Source organism: Mustelus asterias, chromosome 3 (assembly GCF_964213995.1).
Source record: "Mustelus asterias chromosome 3, sMusAst1.hap1.1, whole genome shotgun sequence".
Lineage (NCBI taxonomy): Eukaryota > Metazoa > Chordata > Chondrichthyes > Carcharhiniformes > Triakidae > Mustelus > Mustelus asterias.
Genome location: NC_135803.1, coordinates 141,609,820 through 141,635,575, shown reverse-complemented (window position 1 = coordinate 141,635,575; position 25,756 = coordinate 141,609,820). Strand labels below are relative to the sequence as shown.

At 44.0% G+C, this 25,756-nt stretch overlaps 1 protein-coding gene across 1 annotated transcript in view; it reads right to left on the bottom strand.

The window, feature by feature from the left end:
• The window catches only part of ccdc36 (coiled-coil domain containing 36), a 40,714-nt gene extending 22,669 nt beyond the window's left edge, over positions 1 to 18,045 (bottom strand). Inside the window, exons 1-5 of the mRNA XM_078210170.1 lie at positions 17,966 to 18,045; positions 7,578 to 7,647; positions 6,163 to 6,331; positions 3,587 to 3,747; positions 3,443 to 3,491 (exon numbers count right to left, since the gene is read on the bottom strand). Of these exons, the coding sequence (XP_078066296.1) occupies positions 3,443 to 3,491; positions 3,587 to 3,747; positions 6,163 to 6,331; positions 7,578 to 7,633 (435 nt within the window). The 5' untranslated portion in view covers positions 7,634 to 7,647; positions 17,966 to 18,045. The remainder of the gene's footprint in view (positions 1 to 3,442; positions 3,492 to 3,586; positions 3,748 to 6,162; positions 6,332 to 7,577; positions 7,648 to 17,965) is intronic.
• Positions 18,046 to 25,756: the final 7,711 nt, after the last annotated feature.

Genomic DNA, 25,756 nt, shown 5'->3' with positions numbered 1-25,756 from the left:
TTCGGCAATTAGAATGAAAATGGTAAAATCAGGCCCTATATGTGTCTCCCTCCTCCCCCACCCCCCCCAACCACTGATCTGAGTCAGAGAGCCGTTGGAAACACTGAACGTGCCCTTCAGAAGCTGGAGCGTCCGTTTCAGACTTTTATTTAGCAGGTCCATTACGGCACAGTTCCGGATTGGCAAATGCGGTGGTAAAGGGGGAAATGCTGATAAAGGTAGCACAAGGTGAAGTGGTATGCTTCATTCTTCACTATACATCGACTGAGAGGTATGTGCTCATTTGTAGTCAAAGAGAATCAACAAGCAATCTGCAACATAGAAGGATAATGAGGATGTAACAGAAGCAGAGCACTACATGAAGTAATTCATCAGGATTTTTTTAAGGACTTCTCTTCTTGGACCTGCTATTATGTTTAATTGTAAATTCTGTTTTGTGGAAAAAGGGCACTTTATTACTCCTGTCTATCTTGAAGACATGAATTTAAGAAAAAGATTTTAAGTTACCTTACTGTAAATTAACCAATTTATGTTCAAAGTGAGTGTGGGCTTGGCTACCAGCCACAGGATTTTCCGATTGCTGTTCTCCAACAAGAATTTCTACAGCGCAGAAGGAGGCTATTTGGCCCATAGAGTCTGCACCGACCACAATCCTATCCAGGCCCTATCCCCGTAACCCCATGTTTTTACCCTGCTAGCCCTCCTGACACTAAGGGGCAATTTAGCATGGCCAATCAACCTAACCTGCACATCTTTGGAGTGTGGAAAGAAACCAGAGCACCCGGGGGAAACCCATGCAGTCATGGGGAGAATGTGCAAACTCCACGCATAGTCACCATCCAAGGTGAGAACTGAACCCAGGTCCCTGGTGCTAACCACTGTGTCACCGTGCTGCCCACTTGGGGTCAAAAAGCTGTTGGGCCCCTGTCAGTGCTGTTTGCTTTACTGCTTCATCCACTCAGCTCTGCAAGGTGACAGGGTCCAGACACAGGCACCAGAAGCTTGGGGTTCTGCTGGAAATTAGTGCATGTTGTATGTAATCAGAGGGAATTGAGTCTGAAGAATGCCCTTCCATCACATTGCCATGACAACACTTGGTCTGTTCCAAATGCAAGTGCAGGCTTTGATCTGCCCTTTGACAAAAGCTTTGGAATCAAAACAATGGGGTCAGAGACACAGCCTAATTGGTCTCCATCATGTTTGCTCAGCATCTAGGAGGGGTCCAGGTCAAAAGAATCAGCCTCATGAGTTTTAAAAATCTTCAATTACCTGAAAAGTCACTTGATATTAAAGGGTAGATTTTCCTCTTTGTTGTGCTCTAAGAATTGATGTTCCAAAGCCATATAGAAGAGAAAAACAGGCCAGAAACCAAACCATCGTGTCTCTGCCTCTAGGTGCTACACTGGTATGTCATGGTATGCCAACTGGCTAACATTTATCAGAGGGATTGACTCAGTATTATGCCGTTAGTAAAATGAGAGGAAGCATTCATGGCCTCCCACCTCATTGTAAGTGCAGCAGGATAGCTGCCAAAAAGGTCTGTGTCGAGGCTTCTACAGAGCAAGGGTTTCAGAGGATTCCTAGAGCTACCAAACATTGGAGGAATATCAACAGGGGACCTTCCCTCACTCCCTAGAATTAAATACAACTCAGCAACAAACCATTCCACCCAACAGATCGTGACTGGTGTTTATGATCCACATAAGCCTTAGTTCCCCTCACCCTATATCAAAATAATCTTTAAGTCTTCTAGCTGCTGCTCCCCAGTGGTGCAACTGGAAGCACAATTATAGACCTCTCTCGTCATGTAGTTTCACTCCTGTTTTCTGTCTAGTTTACTGGCATGGGGCCCAGTCAGGAAGTGCTATGACCTGAAACAAGTTACGTGCTGTTTTGGTAAATGTAGCCAACCTGAGCTATGTCACATTGGTCAGGCAACCATCAGGTACCCACAGAGGAAAATCAACCTTCGTTTTTCCTCTGAAGGTGTAAAATATATCCTTATAGAATCATAAGGCCCTATTTTACCATTTTGATTCTAAGGGCTGGGCGGACTTGAAACTGGGAGTGTTTCAGATCCGACTTTTAGACCCATTCTCAGGTGCCCCCATACACACTCTGCCTGCAAAAATATCAGTGATTGCGAATCGCACTGCACAAGCCTGTGGGCGGGGCTTAACCCACCCGAAATCCTGCAGCTCCAATCGGCGTCTCCAACTGCACATGCGTAAAAAAGACAGAATGCAGCTTCCCTGCCACATCGCTCCCGGGCCGGATAATGCTTCCCCCTGGCCCCCACAGACATTGCCCCACCCGCCCAACATTACTGACCCCCTTATCCCCCCCACCCTCTCTGCCACCCAGACTGATCGTGGCCCCCCCCCCCTCCTTCCCCCTCATTGATCTCAGGCAGAGTGCCAGCGGACCCCCCCCCCCTCACTAATCTCAGGCAGACTGGCAGCGGACCCACCCTTCCCTCTCACTGATCTCAGGCAGAGTGGCAGCGGACCCACCCTTCCCTCTCACTGATCTCAGGCAGAGTGGCAGCGGACCCACCCTTCCTCCTCACTGATCTCAGGCAGAGTGGCAGCGGACCCCCCCTCCCCCCCATCTCAAGCAGAGAGCCGTCGGACATTCGGCACTTACCTCCTCACTAACTGGAGCGCCCGAATCGGACTTTTGTGGAGCATGTCTGTTTCGCACCAATTCTGGATGGACGAATGCAGTGGTAAAGGGGGAAGTGCCGGTAAGGTTGGGCGTGCAGCCCATTAAGTCAATTTAAATGCATGTAAATGTATTTAAATGGCCGTCGTGCCCATTTCAGACGCAGTCCCGACCGCGGCCATTTTCTGGCCTTGGTAAAGGGGGAACCGGCACGAAGGTGGGCATGGATCGTGCTACTCGCCTCATGCCCCACTTTACCAAGTTTTCATGCCCGAAAACGGGCGCAACTTGATGGTAAAATTGGGCCCATTGAATCACTACATTGCAAAAGAGGCCATTAGGCCCACTGAGTCTGCACCAACTCTGACAGAGTATCTTACCCAGCCCCTCTCCCCTACCCAATCCCCGTAACCCCACACATTTCCCATTGCTAATCCCACTAATCTATACATCTTGGGACACTAAGGGGCAATTTAGCATAGCCAATCCACCTAACCTGCATAGAGGAGGAAACCGGAGCACCCAGAGGAAACCCATGCAGACATGGGAAGAGCGTGCAAATTCCACACAGTGACCCAAGGCCTGAATCAAACCCAAGTCCCTGGAGCTGTGAGGCAGCAGTGCTAACCATTGTGCCGTCCCAATGGAGCCAATTCCAATATAATTAGAATAATGTTCAGACCTATTGCTTACTACATCATGGTATTCACATGTTGGAGCGAATGTCGGAAGTGTAAAATTAGTATTGAGAAAATATTCAGACTTGACATTTACATACCCCTTCAATGCTGTCCTGGAGCTTAGAAATCCAGTTATTAAAGAGCTCACTAAAATAATAATAAATAAAATACATTTTTATAATCAAACATACTGAAGCAAGAATCAAAATGCATATGTTAGCTGTTATTCCTGCAATAATTACCTTTCTTCTTTGTCTTTCGCTTTTCTCCTCCTAATCTCAAACTGCTCCAGAAGGCCTTTGGGTTTCCCAGCACAAGACTGAGTCAATGAACGAGTCTCTTTGCTTTCCGCAGCAAATAAGTATGGCTTAGCCTGATATTTCTCATAGAACCTCGATTCACTCTATAAAATAACAGAAATAGCTTAGCTTGGTATTTCTTTTGGATTTTGAACTTTCTCCCTATCTAAAACAATCACAAAATCACAGAATATTTGCAGTGTAGGAGATCATTCAGCCCATTGAGTCTGCGCTGGCTCTCTGGAAAAGCGTTCTGCCTCCTCCCATTTTCTAGCCTTTTCCCTGTAACCTTGCACATTATTTCTTTTCAGATAGCAAGTCAACTCCCTTTTGAACCCTTCAATCAAATTTGCCTCCACCACCCTCTCAGGAAGTTTGTTCCACACTCCAACCACTCTGAGTGAAAACATTTTTCCTCTACTTCTATTCCTCCTGCCCATCATTTTGAATCTGTGCCCTCTAGTTCTTGATGTATTCTTCAGAGGGAACAGCTTCTCAACTGAATACAGCTTGCTCTTATAATTCACACAATCTCAATTCAATACCTAAAGCATATTAGAATTTGTGAAATTGGCACTCAGCAACATTCCAGTATACTTGACATACATTCAAATTATGGATGTTGGCACTTGTGAATTACATGAGCAATCCTGGTTCATATCCTTATACTTTGGGTTGAATTCTTGCTTTGAAGCCTGTTTATTTTACTTAACAATGGAATATTTATTTATCTCCTAACATGAAAAACTATTTACCACCAATCTGTCAAACACTGTCCCATACATTTCATAAATCTGTTGTGTAAAACTTGTATCTGTGACAGCAAATGCCTTGCTTCACAGCTGCTACCAATGTTTTTATTTGCCATTTAAGTATCAGAGGACATCAGTGAACAGTACAATCTATATTTCACTTATTGTTGAAAAAATTATTGTTAATAAATTCCTCCGCTTGCCTTTATACGATCTACTTGTGTTATAATGATCCCTAGTCAAGAGACCAAAAACGTGACTTTAACTTGGATCTCTTTTAATACCAGCAGAAACAGATTGCTAGAAGGTCTAAGAGAGAGCAACAGGAGCTGATTCTCTCTCTGATTTTCCCCCTTTAGAGATATAGGACAGGATTCCCTAGCCTCCCTGAGGTGTCTTTCTCGCGGTGGGAGACTGTGCACCACTGGCCGGTAGCGGGATCTTTTGGTCCTATCATTGTCAATGGAATTTCCCACTGACTCCGCCCCATGCTGCCGGGAAACCATAGTGGGAATGTGCCATCGACCAGGAGGTCCCGCCAGCGTGAACAGCCAGAAAGTTCCAGCTATAATCCATTTTTGCTTGGTATCTATTCATAATTACAGGTAATCAGAAATCTCACTTTGCAGAACATCAGATGCAAAGCTTGCTTTCTATCACTGTAGGAAATAGAGAGCTCCGACACATTATATCAAATTCCAATATATTAAGTACTGCATCAAACAGATGAATCAAGACAGAATCTGAATAGTTTGATAATGTAATTAGAACAATTAGAAACTTTCCTGCAAATTCTCACCCAAATATCCTGCTGCTCATTAGTAAATTTCTGATATGATGTTATCCTCAAATTCCAGTGAAGTTTATGCTATCAAATTCCAGTGACATTTGTGCTATCATGACAACAAGCAACACATTTGGCGGCACGGTGGCACAGTGGTTAGCACTGCTGCCTCAAAGCGCAAGGGACCTGGGTTCGATTCCCGGCTTGGGTCACTGTCTGTGTGGAGTCTGCACATTCTCCCCGTGTCTGTGGGGGTTTCCTCCGGGTGCTCCAGTTTCCTCCCACAGTCCGAAAGACATGCTGGTTAGGAGCATTGGCAATGCTAAATTCCCCCTCAGTGTCCCCAAACAGGTGCCGGAGTGTGGAGACTAGAGGATTTTCATAGTAACTTCATTGCGGTGTTAATGTAAGCCTACTTGTGACAATAATAAAAAAGTTTTAAAAACTTACATTTACATAACAATTTTAATGTGGAAAGTAAACTTTAAAGTAAAAAACAAGAAGATTAAAGGAACCATGAAGAAAAAATGCCATGAGTTGGTAGCAAAATTAGAAGAGTCTTGAGAAGACTTTTATAAATGAAGAGAGAAGTGAAGAAGCAAAGGACTGCAAGGAGGGAGTTCAAGGGGCAGGCGGCGAAGGAAAGGAGGAGCATAGAAGAATGGAGTTGGAGGACCCAAGGATACAGAAGGCAGACAGAAGGCTAGAGGGTGTTCTAGAAGAATGATGGATGAAGCTGTGTCGGGATCGAAAGACACAAACATGCATTTTAGTTATTTAATTCAACGCTTTAGCAGTCAGGGAGCCACTACCTCTCCTGTTACTTTTCCTAACTCAGCTTAGGTCACACAAACTTAACGAAAAATATTTATGTTTGTTCTATAGTGACTGTCTGTAAACTCCAATGTTTTATTTTAATTACACCTCATATATCAGAACAGCAAGATTCAGACACCAGCTCAGGCAGTTCAGAGTGGTCTTACTTCAATCTGCTGTGAGTTCTGCTGGGAACTCTTCAGTGTTCTCGAAGGCAGGTTGAAATCTTGTGATTCTGAATTCTCAGGACAGAATTGTGATCCAAAAAGAAACTGAGAATCGGTCAAGCTGGAGTAGTCACTGGGAGCACTATTCCGAGTAGAAGCTTTATTCATCCTGTATCAAAAGAATTCATGATAAGTAAACATTACAAAGACAACTAAGATGAGTAGAAATTTGCAGATATGAGGGTAATTCTTAAGCATGCACTTCCATTGCTAAGTGGTATTATGTGGCTTACAGTAAATTATCATATTGGACATATGTTTTGGCTTTTATTGAAGGAAACCACCAGACCCAATCAGGCAATGGAATCATTGCTTGGAGAATCCAAATATCTGCTCAATGAAGCTTCTAATTGAGACATGGTTCTGCCTATACTACAGTTCGAATACCAAGAGTAGATTCCTGATAAGCATCATAAAACAACAGTAAGGGATAGCCCTTATCCTGAAACAACCAGCATGCTGTGCACGGTAATGAGGGGATGGAACACTGCTGACATATGTATCATGGTATCTGCTAAGAGAGTAAACACAGAGGTTCCCTGGTGATCACGCCACATAAATGGAGTGAAAGGCCTTTCAATTCAAAGAAGGGAGTCATTTGAAGGAGTTCATATGGCAATATGGGTGTAGGCAGTAACACATTAGACATGGGAGAAGTCTGCAATTTGTGCAAATGCTGAATCCTATTCGGCATTTTTTGATTGTCTGGGACAAAAGTGATGGAATTGCTTATTCAAACAACCATGTGTTAGGGACCAGGTCAGAAACTCCAAGTTAGCCTAAACCCCAACTTTATTTGATTTTGGCATTAGTGCGAGCATAAAGTATTTTGCTCCAGATGTGATTCCAATGACCACCTTCCCCAGATACACTCCTCACCATTACCCCTTGGTAACGGCTCTCATCCAGATTAGAAGGTGGGCCCTTCGCATATTGGCATAGGGTCAGGAGGAGCAAGGGACTGATCCACAAGAGACAGCGAAGCCACTGCGAGGTCAAAATGCTGGTGAAAATGGACCACCGCACGGCGATCACTGGCCTGACTACGGGTGTATTGCTTGCTCTGGTCTTATCTAGAAATCAATGAAAGACAATGCTGGAGGCGCCCTTGTATGTCCGGCATTGTGATTGCTCACATCTACCAGTTTCTCGAGTACGAGTTGTGGCCGCAAGGACTCTGGAACAGGAATAAGGAGCTCTTGGCCAACATTAAGTGAATGGCTGTTCACATGTCCTTTAAATTTGGTGGCTGTATATTATCATCCACTTCTTGACAATATATTTCAACAGTTTTCAGCCAAGGTCTAAAATATCTCAAAGTGACAGTATTTAATTTTTCTTTAATTGCTACTTACCCAGGTCCTGTGGGAATGCTTAACATCTCTCTAATGTTCCATAGGTTTGAGTTCATCTTCGTAATATCTGCTGAGAAGAGAATAATACTGAAGAAAATCAATGTTCCTGTACTACAGGTACTTGTGTATTTCAATATTTACAGTTAAATTGTTTTCATAAAATCATAAAATCCCTACAGTTCAGAAGGAGGCCATTTGGCCCATTGAATCTGCACCAACCACAAACCCACCCAGGCTCTATTTCCATAACTCCACACATTTACCCTGATAACCCCCTGACACTAGGGTCAATTTAGCATGGCCAATCAACCTAATCCGCACATCTTTGGACTTTGGGAGGAATCCGGAGCACCCGGAGGAAACCCACGCAGACAAGGGGAGAATGTGCAAACTGCACACAGTGACCCGAGGCCGGAATTGAACCCGAGTACCTGGCACTGTGCTTCCCTCAGTTTTCAGAGAAGTTCCAAATCGACTGCCAGCAGTAATCATTCTGATTTTGTTATATGTTCTATCTTCCTGTGATGAAGATTTTGGAGTATAAATTGGTCACTGTTGCACCTCTTTACGGGAACGCCTGAAAGTGTCATGGACAATTGGGGGAGAGGTGGCATTTGGGGGCTGGTGGAAGTGAGGGGTTGAAAATGTCATGGACAACTTTCAGGCATCTGAGTGGAACCCCTTGCACTCACTGATTTGGTGGGGAGATGGGTAGTGAGTAGCATTGATCAGTTCTCTGATACGACATACAATTCTCTGATGCGATACACAAGAATGCTCTTCTCAGTTCCCCATTTTTACTTATAATTTACTTACGTACTTGGTTGGTCCTGGCAGGGGATCCCTAAACTGGGTTACCTTGAGTGCAGCTGATGATGGTTCTCTTAGAAAAATCCTTAATTTAAAGAGAGCCTCAAGCAGGTATTAGGTCCTATACTTACATCTAAGGCCAAATGCCTGGTTCAGAAATGGGTTCAGGATACCTTACCTAATATGCTTCCAGCTGGGAATGTATATATGCTTCTTACATTACAACAGTGGTTCCCAAACTTTTTTCACTGGGCCGCACTTTTGGAATAAAAATTTGCTCGTGCCACACTGAATTTTTTACTGATAAGAAATACATTCAAAAACAAAAAAAAAACGACTCCTGGCAGTGCTTGATTCATAACATAGAACACAACTACTTTATAATATGATCATGGGACATCCAGAAAGTATAAAACAATGCTTGTTTAAACCATGTTTAAATGTTTCTTTAATTGTCTTTTAATCTTCCCGCCACATTTGCCATCCTCTCTCGCCGCACCAGTGTGGCGCGCCGCACGCTTTGGGAACCACTGCATTACAACAATGTCTAAGTGACAAAAAAGTAGTCCATTTTCTGTGAGGCCCCTTGGGAAATCCTGAGGTATTTAAAGAGCATATCAACAAATACAAATCTTTCTTCCTTGTCCAGCACATAGTAGCCATGACAGTCTGAGTTGCTTTCAGGTTAATAGCTTTACATATATAAAAAAGCACAGCATCTCTATAGCCTTTGCCTATTTTCTTTGTCCTTCCACAGATCATATCACATAAGTATCAAAGGTTTTGTATTCATGGGTTATATTAATATGTACCATAAACCCATGAGAGCCACACGGCTCGATTTTACCAGCCCTCCAGGGATGGGCTGGGAGGCGAACAGGGAAACTGTAAAATGGCAAAGAAAGGTGGGGGTGCAGTTCCTATTGCCTTCCTATTATCACAGCATTTTACCACCAGCAGGGAAGGAGGATGGCAGCTCTCCTGCCCAAGTGCTTAAGTGGCCAATTAAATATGTTTTCCGACTGCACTTTACCATTGGTGGGTCAGTGCTCCGTTGAATGGGGTGACCACCTGGTGAACCCTGACAACATGAGGGGGCTCCTAATCAAGTGCTGGGCATTGTGGCAGATGGAGTGGACCCCAGTGGCAAAAGCCTCCCACTGAACTAACTAACACACACACAAAGAATTCCAGAGCATCTGAACCAGGGATACCGAAGGCACAGTCATTAATGGTGACATGAAGGGAAGGCCAGAGTCAGAAAACAGAGAGATCAAAGAATGTAGGCCTGAAGAAGTTTAAAGAGTTGTGGAGGGGCAAGGCTATGAATGGATCTAAACATGTGTAGAGTCAGATTTGAAAAGCAGAGTTTTGGATGAGTCGATGGATAGAGGGTAGAGCATGAGAAGCCAGCCATGGAAACCATGATATAGTTGAGTTTGGGCAAAGTTATGGATATTGTTTTCAGCAGCAGGCAAGCTGAGGCAAGGACAGTGGCAAGCGATATTACAGAGGTGAAAAGAGGCAGCCATTACCATGGTTAGGATTTGAGTTGGGTCAGAAGCTCAACTCAGGATCAAATAGACTGCTGATCTTGCAAACAATCTGACTCAGCCAGATAAGAGCTAAGAAGAGAGTTGGAATCAGTGGAAGTTTGAACCTGAGGCCCAAGAAAATGGCATTACCCTTCCAATGCTTAACTGGAAGAAATGTATGACATCCAAGGCTGGCTGTGAAGCAAGCAATTTGACATCACAGAGGCTGTAGAGGGGTTGAAAGATGATCTTTAAAACAGACATTTTGAAACCTCTGAGCCCTCAATATGAAAACTATAAATAGAATAGCGTATGTGGGTCAGATTGTCAGTGATTAGGGGCTGCACGTCATCCAAGGGTCACAGATTAAATACTTTACCACATACAATCTGTTCCTTTGTGTGGAAATTTACTGTGATGCTATTCTGTGAAGGTTCAACATACTTGTGTTAAATTCTTCTCTCCAATATTTTAAAATTATCTGCTAATTTTAAATGCATTAATGCCTCTACTAAGATAGTGGACATAAAAAAAATGCTGTGAGCATATTAACAGTCTGTAAAATGTCATGACTCATAACTCCTGGATTATATGGTTCCATGATTCTACAAGAACATGAAAAGGATAAAATAAGAAAAAGGTCACTAACTTTTCCCTGCGGCAGATACTCTGAAGCATCATTTATTTATATTTTCTTGATATTTATTTGTCTTGTTTCACTTTCAAAAGTAAATTCTTCACAAAACATTATAGTTAGTATGTTTGTTTACACTGATGTACCCCAATATCAAATGTCAGTTTGGCTCAATGGTGGTAGCACATTCCATTCAAAGTCAAGGCTGTGGGTTTAAGTTCCACTTGAGAATTTGGCCATGTAAACTAAGTTGCACTGCTCAGTACGAGGGGAGCCGCAGGTTCAGACATTTGGTGTACGTGCTTGGCTGAGGGGACAATGATGCAGACCTACCATCTGTGGGGTTATGATTGAGCTCCTCTAAGTCAGATTCCTGCCTAAAAGTAACAGTGATACTGAGGTAATCGCTGCAATGTTGGAGATGCTGGGCTGAATTTTCCAGGACCTTTGGAGATGGGCTGGGAGGAAGGAAGGCTGGCAAAATGGTGGGGGAAGGTGTTGGGAAGGGAGCCAAGTCTTCCTGCCACCATGCTATAGTTGCCAGCTGCAGGAGGTTAACGGCTTGGACAGCCACTGTGAGGTTAATTGAGCCATTTAAGGGCCATTTCCTGCACCTTTGGGCATTTTACCCTGATCGGAAGGCTCCAAATGGGAAGATCCTGGGTAAATCCTGATGGTGCTGTGCTGGATTCCGAAGGGATGGGGCCTTTTTTATGGATCCTCTATGGCACACAGAAGGGCTCCCTGTCAGCAATAGCCACCTTGAAAGCAATGACGCCGGTGCTCAGGGAGTCTTGCAACTGCCAGGTGCTGCCCGCTTGGCCCTGGCATCCCCCAACCCAACTCAGCTGTCTACACCGGGCTCCTACACTGCTGAGCTGCACTTTCCCTGGAGCTTCAACCTAAGCATTGGCCATTGTTAGCAGTGGCATGCTGAGCTGCTGGTCCTCTGATTGTGCTCTTCAGAATTGCTGTCATCCTTAATTAAACAGCAGCCTCAGCCGCAGCCTCTTAATGGGGCACTGCTGCCCTAATCGGGGTCACAGGGACTTCCCCGTTACTGGCAAAATTCAGACCAATATCTTTTGATAATGACTGAGACCGCGCCTGCCTGCTCAGCTGGATCTGAAAAATCAACAAAGCACGTTTTCAAAGAGCAGTGTCTTTGTGTGCCAGTCAATCAATGACACCAGCAATGATTGAGAAGTCATTTATCTCATGCTGTTTTTATGAATTTGCTATGTGAAAATTGATTGTGTTTACTTCAAAAATATTGACCAAGTGTCAAAAGTAATTAATTGGCTGTAAAGTGCATTGGACTATGTGGAGATTAACATACCCAATACATTTTTTTTGGTCTTATGCATTTTTTTCCCTCCCTTTTCCTCTGCGACAACATCTGTGCAAAAGCGATTTATATATCCTCCATTTCTTTCTTGATGTTCATTTAAAAAGTCATAATAGAATCTGACAGAGTCAGTGTGGTTTTGTGAAAGTGAAAATGTCGTTGATAAATTTATCAGTTCCTTTAAGATGTAAAAGGGGAACAAGTCAAATGTAGGGTATATGCATTTACAAAAGACATTCAATAAGGTGCCATATGAAAGGTTGCTGCACACAAGGTCATGGTATTGGGGGTAATCTATTAACATGGATAGAGGATGAGCGAACTAACAGAGGGTGAGGATAAATTGGTCATTTTCAGGTAAACTGTAACAAGTGGAGTGCCAAGGGGGAGGCGACGGACTAGTGGTATTATCGTTAGACTATTAATCCAGAAACTCAGCTAATGTTCTGGGGATCCAGGTTCGAATGCCACCACGGCAGATGGTGGAATTTGAATTCAACAAAAAATAGCTGGAATTAAGAATCCATTGATGACCGTGTCGATTGTAGGAAAACCCATCTGGTTCACTAATGTCCTTGAGGGAAGGAAATCTGCCATCCTTACCTGGTCCGGTCTACATGTGACGCCAGAGCCACAGCAATGTGGTTGACTCTCAACTGCCCTCCAAGGACAACTAAGGATGGGCAGTAAATGCTGGCCACCCAGCGACATCCATGACCCACAAATTAATTTTTAAAAAGGACCAGTGACTTTCAAACTATATCAATGAACTGGATGAAGGAACCAACTGTATTGTTGCCAAGTTTGCTGATGATAGAGATAAATAGGAAAACAAGTTGGGAGAAGGATACTAAAAACACACAAAGGGAAACAGATAAGTTCGGTGAGAAAGGAAAAATTTGGTAGATGGCATATAACATGGGAAAATGTGAGGTTGCCCATTTTGGTGGGAGGAATTGGAAAGCAGAGTATTAAACTGAGACAAACTGCAGAATGCTGCAGTCCAGACGATCTGGGTGCCCTCGTTGTATGAATCACATGTAGGTACAGGAAGTAATTAGGAATGTTGGCCTCGATTGCATGAGGGATAGAGTATAAAACTAAGAAAGTCTTGCTATAACTGTCCCGGGCATTCATAAAACCGTGCGACACACAAAACAGTACAGTTTTGCTCTCTGTACTTAAGGAGGGATATATTTGCATCAAGAGCAGTCCAGAGAAAGTTCACTAGGCTGATTCCTTGGCTGAAGGTGTTGTTCAATGAGGAATGATGAGCAGTTTGGGCCTATTCTCATTAGGAGTTTAGAAGAATGAGAGGTGATCTTATTGAAACATATAACATTGTGAGGGACTTGTAAAGGTAGAAGTTGAGAGGATGGGCTGGGTTATCACAGAGTTGGGGAGGCTGTGAATCATAGAATCATAGAAACCCTACAGTACAGAAAGAGGCCATTCGGGCCATCGAGTCTGCACCGACCACAATCCCCCCAGGCCCTATCCCTACATATTTACCCACTAATCCCTCTAACCTACGCATCTCAGGACACTAAGGGGCAATTTTAGCATGGCCTATCAACCTAACCCACACATCTGCGGACCTTAAAAGTGGCAGACGGGATCTGATTCCCAGATTCCTGCCCCCAATTTTCACTGGGGTGGGAGAAGAGCACAGACTTTTTCCTGATTTGGCTAACTTCCATTGTGACAGTAGCTATCTCCTACTGACCCACAATTTTCATTAAATCGATCCAGATTCTCAAGTACTCGTGGTTCTTGGCCCCCAGATGAGTCATGAATCATAGTCTGAATTCAGGAACCTTCTGAACGATAACTTCAAATGGCCTTAAAATGCCCCCCATGCCAACTCATGCCCCATATTTACTCCAATAGCTATTCATATCCTCAAGACAAACCCATGCCCCCCCACTCACCCAATTGCCCCACTTTCTTCAAAGAACTATTGTTACTATAACACTATAAAGATGTCAATTAAGCAGGCCTTTAAAGTGTCAACAGCAGAAACTATAAGCACAACACCTTTTTATCTTTTGTAAATAAACACAGAGCCAGTGACAAAATAGGTCCCCAAAAAAATGGTTGTAAACCTATCAATCAAGCAATCTTTTCCCTTCTATGTACTTATTTCAACAAACTAATGGAGGTCTGGACTTTTAACCAAGCTTCCATAACAAATCTTATGGATAGCTGTATTTTAAAGTACTCAATCATCAGTAAAGTGATGGAATGGGTCATCAACAGTGTTATCAAGTGGCACTTACTCAGCAATAACCTGCTCACTAATGCTCAATCTGGGTCCTGCCAGGGTCACTCAGTTCCTGACTTCATTACAGCCTTGGTTCAAATATGGACAAAAGAGTTGAACGCCCAAGGTGAGGTAAGAGTAATTGCCCTTGACATCAAGGCAGTATTTGACCGGGTATGGCATCAAGAAGCCCTGGCAAAACTGGAGTTGATGGGAACCCATTGTGGTTGGAGTAATACCCGGCACAAAGGAAGATCGTTGTGGCGGTCGGAGGTCAATTATCTCAGTTCCAAGACATTACTGCAGGAGTTCTTCACGGCAGTGTCCTCGGCCCTAACATCTTCAGTTGCTTCATCAATGAACTTCCTTCCATCATAAGATCAGAAGTGGGGATGGTCACCCATGATTGCACAATGTTCAGCACCATTCACAACTGAAGCAGTCCATGTCCAAAGGCAGCAAGACCTGTACAATATCCAGGCTTGGGCTGACAAGTGGCAAGTAACTTTTTTTGTATTCATTCGTGGGACATGGGCATAGTTGCCTAGGGATGGGCAATAAATGCTACACAAGTGTTAGGCAATGATTACCACCAACAAAAGTGGATCTACTCATCACCCCATGACATTCAAATCGCTGAATCCCCCACTATCAATATCCTGTGTGTTACCATTGACCAGAAACTGAACTGGACTAGCCATATAAATACTGTGGTTACCAGAGCAGGTCAAAGGCTAGGAATCCTGCAGCAAGTAACAAACTTCCTGACTCCCCAGAGACAGTCCACTAGCTATAAGTCACAAGTTAGGGGTGTACTGGAATACTCTCCACTTGCCTGAATGAGCACAGCTCCAAAAACACTCAAGGAGCTTGACACCATCCAGGACAAAACAACCCACTTGATTGACACCGTTTCCATAAACATTCAGTCCCTCCACCACAGATGAACAGTGGCAGCCGTGCATATAATCTACAAGATGCACTGCAGGAACTCACCAAGATTCCTTAGGCAGCATCTTCCAAACCCACAACCACTATCATCTAGAAATACAAGAGCAGTAGATACCTGGGAACACCACCACCTGGAAATTCCTCACTAAGTCACTCACCATCCTGACTTGGAAAGATATCAACCTTCATTGTTGTTGGCTCAAAATCCTGGAATTCACTCCCGAACAGCCCTGTTGTTGTACCGACACCTCAGGGTCTGCAGCAGTTCAAGAAGGCAGCTCACGACCACCTTCTGAAGGGCAACCAGGGATGGGCAATAAATGCTGGCCTTGCCAGTGACATCCACACCCAGGAAAAGATTTTTTTTAAAACTTCCACACATGCCATTGTTACCACAGAGTTTGTTCGTTCTATACAGGCATTGGATGAAAGGGCATGGAAGTGCTGTGAGTTGGCATGGAGGGGGTGTGGGGATGGGTGGGGCATCAGCCAGCATGTGTTGGCATAAATAGTGGGTAGGGAAAGGGATTGTGAGGGAAGCGGCACAATGGCAGAGTGGTTAGCACTGCTTCCTCACACGCCAGGGACCCGGGTTCGATTCCTGGCTTGGGTCTGTGTGGAGTTTGCACGTTCTCCCCGTGTCTGCGTGGATTTCCTTTGGGTGCTACGGTTTCCTCTCACAGTCTGAAAGACGTGCTGGTTAGGTGCATTGGCCCGAACAGGCACCGAAGTGTGGCAACTAGGGGAATTTCACAGTAACTTCATTGCAGTGTTAATGTAAGCTTTACTTGTGACCAATAAATAAACTTTTACTTTACTTTAAGAGGGCTAGAGAGCCTAATATTTAACAAAACATCTGGGACAAAGTCCCAGAAAACCAAGGCAGAACTTTTTAACATGCTTGCCTCACCACTTGATAGCCTCTGTACCTGCCTCCGATCTACACCAATGTGTAGCTTGATTCTATCCTGCACCCAGCTCCCGGAAAGAAAATCGCACCTTCAGAACATCTTTTCTCAAGGCCGGCATGCCAAGCCTGGAAATTGGGCCTGATTTTCATCTTAAAGGTGGGTAACTTAAGAGTTTTGACCTACAAAGAGCAGGTCAAAGGCTAGGAATCCTGCAGCAAGTAACAAACTTCCTGACTCCCCAGAGACAGTCCACTAGCTATAAGTCACAAGTTAGGAGTGTACTGGGGAGCAGGCACTAAAGTTGAGTTAAGGCTACAATCAGATCAGCCATGATTTGATTTGATGGGCTGAATGACCTACTCCTGTTCGTATTTCTTACAATCTTCGTACATAACCTATATTAGGAATGCAATCCATTGCAGCCAGTATCTTAATAAATGCACATTAAAACCGTATAATTGCTAAATCTCTTGTTTAAGCATAACAGACAAGTCAGAGGATGCTGACTGATGGTGCTTGTACTATCAGCTGCTCCAAGTACACAAAACCGGACAAAATGGAGTAAACATCCTTATTAAACATAAACTGTACTGTAAATAACAAAGCTTCTGGAGGGATTTCAGGGTTATAAGAGCAACATACATGCAATTTTTAAAATCCACATTCCCTTGTTTTGATGTCTGGTTTTTAAACACTCCTCAATGTCTAACATTCCCTAATTTACCCACCGACCTAAAAAAGCTCAAGAATAGTAATTATTATTTATATTTTTGTCATTTCTTTCATTTTTGCCAGTTTTCATTAAAACAATAATAGAGAATAATATTGATATTTTATAATACGCAGAAGACTGATTTTTTTTACAACACTTATCCTGGTGTTCACTGTTCCCTGATTGAGAATGAAGAATGACCTTCTCCCAAACCTCTGCCTATATGATTTTTTATTCAACCCTTATTGGGGTGGACACAAATGGGGCAAAGTGACAGGTCATCCACATATCCTCAGTGGGGTCAGGGGTAGTAAAGAAGTTCCTTCTACTCCTTCCACACTTCCCCAGAACAATCCAGCAGAGATCTAGAAGTTGCCATGTTGCAAATTACTAGGTGCCAGTTATGCTATACCATAACATGGTGCCACGTTCTGCAGCAGGAACCAACTGCTTTTGGCACATGTGATAAAGCCATGCAGCTTGCGTTCAAACCATGCGCTGTGTGTTAAAACTATGTGCTGCATTTGCAAAAACCATGCATCATGCGTGCTAAAACCATGCAGTGTGTGAAAACCATGCATCGTGTGTGTAAATCATGTGCCATGCAAAAACCATACACCAGGCAAAAACCATACACCATGCACAAACTGTACACGTCTAAAAACCATGCACCGTGTTAAAACCATACACCATTGATGTAAACCATGCAACCTGTGTAAAAACCATGCACCGTGTGTGTGAGAAAACCATGCACGGTATGTGTTAAAGCCATGCACCGTGTGTGTGAAAACCATGCACGGTGTGTGTTAAAACCATGCACCATGTGTGTGTGAAAACCATGCACGGTGTGTGTTAAAACCATGCACGGTGTGTGTTAAAACCATGCACAGTGTGTGTTAAAACCATGCACCATGTGTGTGAAAACCATGCACGGTGTTTGTTAAAACCATGTATGGTGTGTGTTAAAACCATGCACCGTGTGAAAAACCATGCACCATGTGAGAAAACCATGCAGTTTCTGAAACCATGCAGTGTGAGAAAACCATGCAGTTTCTCAAACCATGCACCATGTGTGAAAACCATGCCCCATGTGTATATGAAAACCATGCATGCGTGAACATCATGCACCATGTTTAATGGCTGGACAGCCGCCTCATGCAGGTTGGAAGCTCTGAGGTAATCTCAGCAACAGCCGCACTCGCAGGTATTATGTTCACCTTCTACCTGTAATAGGGGATGTACTCTTCCCTGATGTACCCTGTGGTGAGTTTTATTTCTCGGTCCTGCAGGCTCTGCAATGTTTGGCCTTTCCCCGCTCACGATGCCAACAATTAACCGCTCTCCCAACGGCGGGAACTGCAATCATTGCGTGCCCGGGAAGTATTGCGCATGCGCCGGGAGGGTGATTGACAGGTCAGGGTGTCACGTGGTCCGCGGCTGACCCCTTGCTGACCCCTGCGCGCGCGGGAGCTCATTTGCCCGGATGTACAACCAGGAAGTATCTTTTTGCACGTGTAGAGTTTTGCCATATCTGAGCCCCCATTCAGTGTTGTGATTTGGTCGGTCCACGTCCTTGCACCAAATGCTGCTGTACTCATAACTGGCACAGTGGCTAACACTGCTGCTTCAACAGCAACAGGTACCTGGGTTCAATTCCAAACTTGGGTGACTGTGTGGAATTTGCACTTTCTACTTGTGTCTGCGTGGGTTTCCTCTTGCTGCTCTGGTTTCCTCCCATAGCCCAAAGATGTGAAGGTTAGGTTGATTGGCCATGATAAATTGACCCTTAATGTCAGGGGGATTAACAGGGTAAATATGTGGGGTTGCAGGGATAGGTCCAGGGTGGGATTGTTGTCGATGCAGGCTCGATGGGCCGAATGGCCTCCTTCTAAACTAGGGATTTTATGAAAAATAGATTTGCTAATCCCACCATCTCATAAATCAATAAACTCAGATGGAAAATGAAAGGCTCAAGAAAACTGTGTTAGGAAGTTGCTTTGAAAGGAGAGTGGCTGGAGAGAACTGGATAGGGAGCACGATGCTGAATGAGGGGCCATGAAGAGTGAAGTGAAGAACTGAGAAACAGTAATTGGGGGGGCAATTAAGACATTTGAAATTTGGCCAAAATTGTAAGTCAACTCTCTAGGCCATGGGAACCACTGGAGTTTGGAGAAGGGCTGGAAGGGCAAATGAGCATGTGGGTTACAGACTTTAAATGAGTTGAAGCTTGTTAAGGGATATGGAAAGGATACAAAGAATTTAAACTTTGAGTTGGTAATGGTATGCATTAAATTTTTAAGGGTAGGCCAAAACATTAAAACTGGCAAATCCCCAGGGCCTGATGGCATCTATCCTAGACTGCTCAGGGAGACAAGAGATGTAATTGCTGGGCCTCTGACGGAAATCTTTGTCTCTTCATTGGACGCAGGTGAGGTTCCTGAGGATTGGAGGATAGCGAATGTGGTACCGTTATTTAAGAAGGGTAGCAGGGATAACCCGGGTAATTATAGGCCAGTGAGCTTGACGTCCGTGGTAGGGAAGTTGTTGGAGAGGATTCTTAGAGACAGGATGTATGCGCATTTAGAACAGAACAATCTCATTAGTGACAGACAGCATGGTTTTGTAAGAGGGAGGTCGTGCCTTACAAATTTGGTGGAGTTTTTTGAGGAAGTGACAAAAACGGTTGACGAAGGAAGGGCCGTGGATGTCATCTATATGGATTTCAGTGAGGCATTTGACAAAGTCCCTCATGGCAGGTTGGTTAAGAAGGTTAAGGCTCATGGGATACAAGGAGAGGTGGCTAGATGGGTAGAAAATTGGCTTGGCCACAGGAGACAGAGGGTAGCAGTCGAAGGATCTTTTTCCAGCTGGAGGTCTGTGACCAGTGGTGTTCTGCAGGGCTCTGTACTGGGACCTCTGCTATTTGCGATATATATAAATGATTTGGAAGAAGGTGTAACTGGTGTTATCAGCAAGTTTGCGGATGACACGAAGATGGCTGGACTTGCGGATAGCGATGAACATTGTCGGACAATACTGCAGGATATAGATAGGCTGGAAAATTGGGCGGAGAAATGGCAGATGGAATTTAATCCAGATAAATGCGAAGTGATGCATTTTGGAAGAACTAATGTAGGGGGGAGTTATACGATAAATGGCAGAGCCATCAAGAGTATAGAAACACAGAGGGATCTAGGTGTGCAAGTCCACAAATCCTTGAAGGTGGCAGCACAGGTGGAGAAGGTGGTGAAGAAGGCATATGGTATGCTTGCCTTTATAGGACAGGGTATAGAGTATAAAAGCTGGAGTCTGATGTTGCAGCTGTATAGAACGCTGGTTAGGCCACATTTGGAGTACTGCGTCCAGTTCTGGTCGCCGCACTACCAGAAGGACGTGGAGGCTTTAGAGAGAGTGCAGAGAAGGTTTACCAGGATGTTGCCTGGTATGGAGGGTCTTAGCTATGAGGAGAGATTGGGTAAACTGGGGTTGTTCTCCCTGGAAAGACGGAGAATGAGGGGAGACCTAATAAGAGGTGTACAAAATTATGAAGGGTATAGATAGGGTGAACAGTGGGAAGCTTTTTCCCAGGTCGGAGGTGACGATCACGAGGGGTCACGGGCTCAAGATGAGAGGCGCGAGGTATAACTCAGAGATCAGAGGGACGTTTATTACACAGAGAGTGGTGGGGGCCTGGAATGCGCTGCTAAGTAGGGTGGTGGAGGCAGACACGCTGGTATCGTTTAAGACTTAGCTGGATAGTCACATGAGCAGTCTGGGAATGGAGGGATACAAACGAATGGTCTAGTTGGACCAATGAGCGGCACAGGCTTGGAGGGCTGAAGGGCCTGTTTCCTGTGCTGTACTGTTCTTTGTTCTTTGTTCAAAAAGAATTTCTCCTGTTTTGTCAGTAGAACACATTTTGATTCAAAATTCTGCTGTCAGACATCTGTTCAAAATCATTGAGGACCATTTGGTCAGAGCTTGTACCACTCAATTATTAATAATTGACGCCATCCACTGCCACAACTTCATAGAATAACAGAATCCCTGCAGTGCAGAAGGAGGCCATTTGGCCCATCGAGTCTGCACCAACTCTCTCTGACATCATACCTTACCCAGGCCTTTTGCCCACCCTGGCTAATCCATCGAACCTATATATCTTGGGACACTAAGGGGCAATTTACCATGGCCAATCAACCTAACCTGCACATCTTTGGACTGGGGGAGGAAACCGGAGCATCCAAAGGAAACCCACGCAGAGAGGGGGGGAACATGCAAACTCCATAGACAGTCACCCAAGACCGGAATTAAACCTGGATCCCTGCCGTTGTGAGGCAGCAGTGCTAACCACTATGCCACTGTGCTGCCCTTTTGCAGATGATATAAAAATTGGAAATATTGTGAACTGAGGAGGATAGCATTGAGCTTCGAAGGGACTTAGACAAGCTGGTGAAATGGGCAGGCAGGTGACAGATAAAGTTCAATGCATATCAATGTGAAGTGAACCATTTTGGTAGGAAGACCATGAAGAGACAATATAAAACAAAGGGAACAACTTTAAAGGGAGTGGAAGAGCAGAATCATTGAAGGTGGCAGAACAGGTTAAGAGAGCAGCTAATAAAGCATAAGTATCCCGGGCTTTATTAATAAGGGTATAAGAGCAAGGTCATTATGTTGAATTTGTGTTAGTCACTAATTTGGTCTTAACTAGAGTATTGCGCCAAGTTCTGACTGCCACACTTTAGGGGGATATGAAGGCATTAAAAAGAGTGCAGAAAAGATTCACGAGACTGGTTCCAGAACTTCAGTGATGAAAATAGATTGGAGAAGTTAGGACAGTTTACCTTGGAAAAAAGAAAATTGAAAGGAGATTTGATGGAGGTATTCAAAATCATGAGGGATCTGTACAGAGTAGATTGGGAGAAACTGTTCCCAGTTGTGAAAGGATCGAGATGAAAATAATAGTACGAGAAGCAAAAGTGATATGAGGAGAAAAGTTTTCACGCAGCGAGTGATTAGGGTTTGAAATGCATTGCCTGAGTATATGGTGGAGACAGTTTCAACTGAACTATTCAAAAGAGTACTAGTTTCTTACTAAAAGGAAGAATGCACAGGTTATGGGGAGGAGGCAATGGAATGGCACTGGGCGAGTTTGCTCATTTGGTGCAGACCCAGTGGATCAAATGTTGTAGCAGTTCTGTGATTTTGTTTATCGTTGTTCCATATACTCGAGGTCAGGAACAAAATGTTCTATGAAAGACACATTTGCAAGAATACCTGGGAAAAGTCTTAGATTTCAGAGCTCTGTCTTGGCATCAGAGATCTTGTGGTGCAGTGGTAACATCCCTACCGCTAGGGCAAAAGCTTTAATTTCAAGTTCCACTCCAAGAATTGATGGCCGTGGAAGGTGGGTTCATAATGTGGCCAAACCAGTTGGTTATCAGCCTGTAAATCCTTCCAATATGCCTGATGACAGCATTAACAGCAGGAGAGTTTCTTGATCAGCCATACTGCAGAAGGTCAAGGGCAAACCACTGCAGTACTTTGCCAAGCATAATCATTGGACTAACATAAGGCCTTTGACAAGGTCCCTCATGGCAGACTGGTGCAGAAGGTGAAGTCGCATGGGATCAGAGGTGAGCTGGCAAGGTGGATACAAAACTGGCTTGGTCAAAGAAGACAGAGGGTAGCAGTGGAAGGGTGCATTTCTGAAGGGCTGTGACAAGTGGCGTTCCTCAGGGATCAGTGCTGGGACCTTTGCTGTTTGTAATATATATAAATGATTTGGAGGAAAATGTAACTGGTTTGATTAGTAAGTTTGCGGATGACACAAAGGTTGGTGGATTTGCGGATAGCGATGAGGACCATCAGAGGATACAGCAGGATATAGATCAGTTGGAGACTTGGGCGGACATGGGACATGGTACCTTAAAGTGGAGGTCATGGAATCCCAAGTGAGCTGAATTTTACAAAGAACAAAGGCCCTCCAAGCCTGCACCAACCATGCTGCCCGACTTAACTAAAACTCCCTACCCTTCCGGGGACCATATCCCTCTATTCCCATCCTAGTCATGTATTTGTCAAGACGCCCCTTAAAAGCCCTACCGTATCCGCTTCCACTACCTCCCCTGGCAGCGAGTTCCAGGCACCCACCACCCTCTGTGTAAAAAATCTGCTTCGTACATCTCCTTTAAACCTTGCCCCCTTGCACCTTAAACCTATGCCCCCTAGTAATTGACTCTGCCACCCTTGGAAAAAGCTTCTGATTATCCATTCATTCTGTGCCTCTCAATCCTGTAGACTTCTATCAGGTCGCCTCTCAACCCCATCGTTCCAGTGAGAACAAACCAAATTTCTCCAACCACTCTTCATAGTTAATGCCCTCCATATCAGGTAAATCTTTTCTGTACCCTCTCCAACGCCTCCACATCTTTCTGGTAGTGTGGCGACCAGAATTGAACACTATATTCCAAGTGCAGCCTAACTAAGGTTCTATAAAGCTGCAACAGGACTTGCCAATTTTTAAACTCAATGCCCTGGCCGATGAAGACAAGCATGCCATATGCCTTCTTGACTACCTTCTCCACCTGCATTGCCACTTTCAGTGACCTGTGTACCTGTACATCCAGATCTCTTTGCCTATCAATACTCTTAAGGACTCTGCCATTTATTCTATATTTCCTATCTGTATTAGACCTTCCAAAATGCATTACCTCACATTTGTTCGGATTAAACTCCATCTGCTATCGCTCTGCCCAAGTCTCCAACCGATCTATATCCTGCTGTATCCTCTGACGGCTCTTATCACTATCCGCAAATCCACCAATCTTTGTGTCGTCCGCAAACTTACTAATCAAAGCAGTTACATTTTCCTCCAAATTATTTATATATATTACAAACAACAAAGGTCCCAGCACTGATCCCTGAGGAACGCCATTTGTCACAGCCTTCCATTCAGAAATGCACCCTTCCACTGCTACCCTCTGTCTTCTTTGACCGAGCTAGTTTTGTATCCACCTTGCCAGCTCACCTCTGATCCCATGCAACCTCACCTTCTGCATCAGCCTGCCATGAGGGACCTTGTCAAAGGCCTTACTGAAGTCCATGTAGGCAACATCCACTGCCCTGTCCTCATCAATCATCTTCGTCACTTCGTCGAAAAACCCGATCAAGTTCGTGAGACACAACCTCGCCTTCACAAAACCATGTTGCCTCTCACTAATACATCTAATTAATTCCAAGTGGGAATAAATCCTGTCACGAAGAATCCTCTCCAATAATTTCCTTACCACTGACGTATGGCTCACCGGCCTGTAATTACCTGGGTTATTCTTGCTACCCTTCTTAAACAAAGGAACAACATTGGCTATTCTCCAATCCTCTGGGACCTCCCCTGTAACCAGTGAGGATACAAAGATTTCTCTCAAGGCCCCAGCAATTTCCTCCCTTGCCTCTCTCATCTTACTTAGAAATCATATCTCTATTGATAAATTTATGGGAGTTGGCATGCCTATGCGCAAGTCACAATGCTCTATATAGGAAGATTAGCTCCTGCAAAGGCAAAATTCTCAGATGTCTGAAAGAAAAGCAGAAAATGTGAGGAATACTCAGCAGGTCAGGTAGCATCTGTGGAGAGAGAAACAGAGTTAATATTTCAAATTGATGATCTTTATTATTCTGAACTAACCTAAAATGTTAACTTGACTACCTCCTACAATTTCTCTCTCAATTTCATGCACATATTTTATCCACTGTTCAATGTTATTGGAACAAGAATCAAATATAAATAACATTTCTCATCTTCAAGAAGTGCTGAGGGAAGACAGTGTAAGGTAGCACAAATTAGACCACATCATAGATTGGTGGAGTGCACAGTTTCTTGTTTTGCCTGATAACAAGGGATGAAGAGATCATCTTGTTTGTCAGAGAATCTCTTCTTTTCCCTGTCTCTGAACTTGCTTAAAATTTATTACATCTCTCACTCTTTCCAGTGTTGACCGAAGTCATCAACCTGAAACTACTAACTCTGTTTCTCCAGAGATGTTGCCGATCCTGCTGTGTATTTCTGGCACTTTCTATTTGTCTTACTTAAGAGAATTTGGTTGCTGACTCATTCTTGTCCTTTGACTTACAGTGAACCGATTAAGGGATTGATTTTCAAGTGACCGTGGCCTTGCTGCGGGAACATAGTTGATACTTGCTCCCCACTTCTCTCTTCTGCCATATTTGGAAAAGAGGTTCCAATCCTGGCCATTCACTGGTGCAATTTCATAAGTTCCAGCTGCTTGCTCAAACCTATTCACATGTCACAATAGTGCAACAATTGAAAAACTGCTGAGTTTTCAGACAACAGCTAATGCAGCAGTGTCCTTAGGGTAACAAACTACAAGTGTTGCCCTAGAATATAATCCTGTTCAGCTAATGGAAAGTCTTGTGTTCAGTGACAGCTCGCTTGTCTGCTGATCTTAGAAACCAGTCACATGCTCCAGCCATCATCTTCTATTATTCTGAGAAGCTCTGAAATAAAGTGTAAAGATAGAATTTGACTGGTGAGGGAAACACAGCCAAAGATGCTACAGTCTAGTCTGATTAGAATCAAGATATTATTGAGTTTCCCAGTGTTCATTGTATTGACTTCAGTTTAAGATATGCTGATACTTTGCACTTTTAGTGGAGTGTAGGCAGCAGATGAATTTACAAATGCCTTTACAAACATTGCCCTCAGTGCTGCACACCCTTTCTGTATGGCTCCCGAACAGCTTCTCTTGCTTGCTCTACTTCTCTGCCTATGTCTCAACTTTTATATGTGTTATCGAATTGCACACTTCTATGTATTTCTCTTCCATAGGTCCGTACAATACTTTTAAAAAAACTAATAGAGTATCTATACTGGAGTACTTTAATTATCCAATTATAGACTGGATAGTAGGAAAGATTTCCTAGAGTTTGTTTAGGAACATTTTCTTCAGCAGTATGTTTCCAGTCCAATGAGGAAGGAGATACGGCTGGACCTAG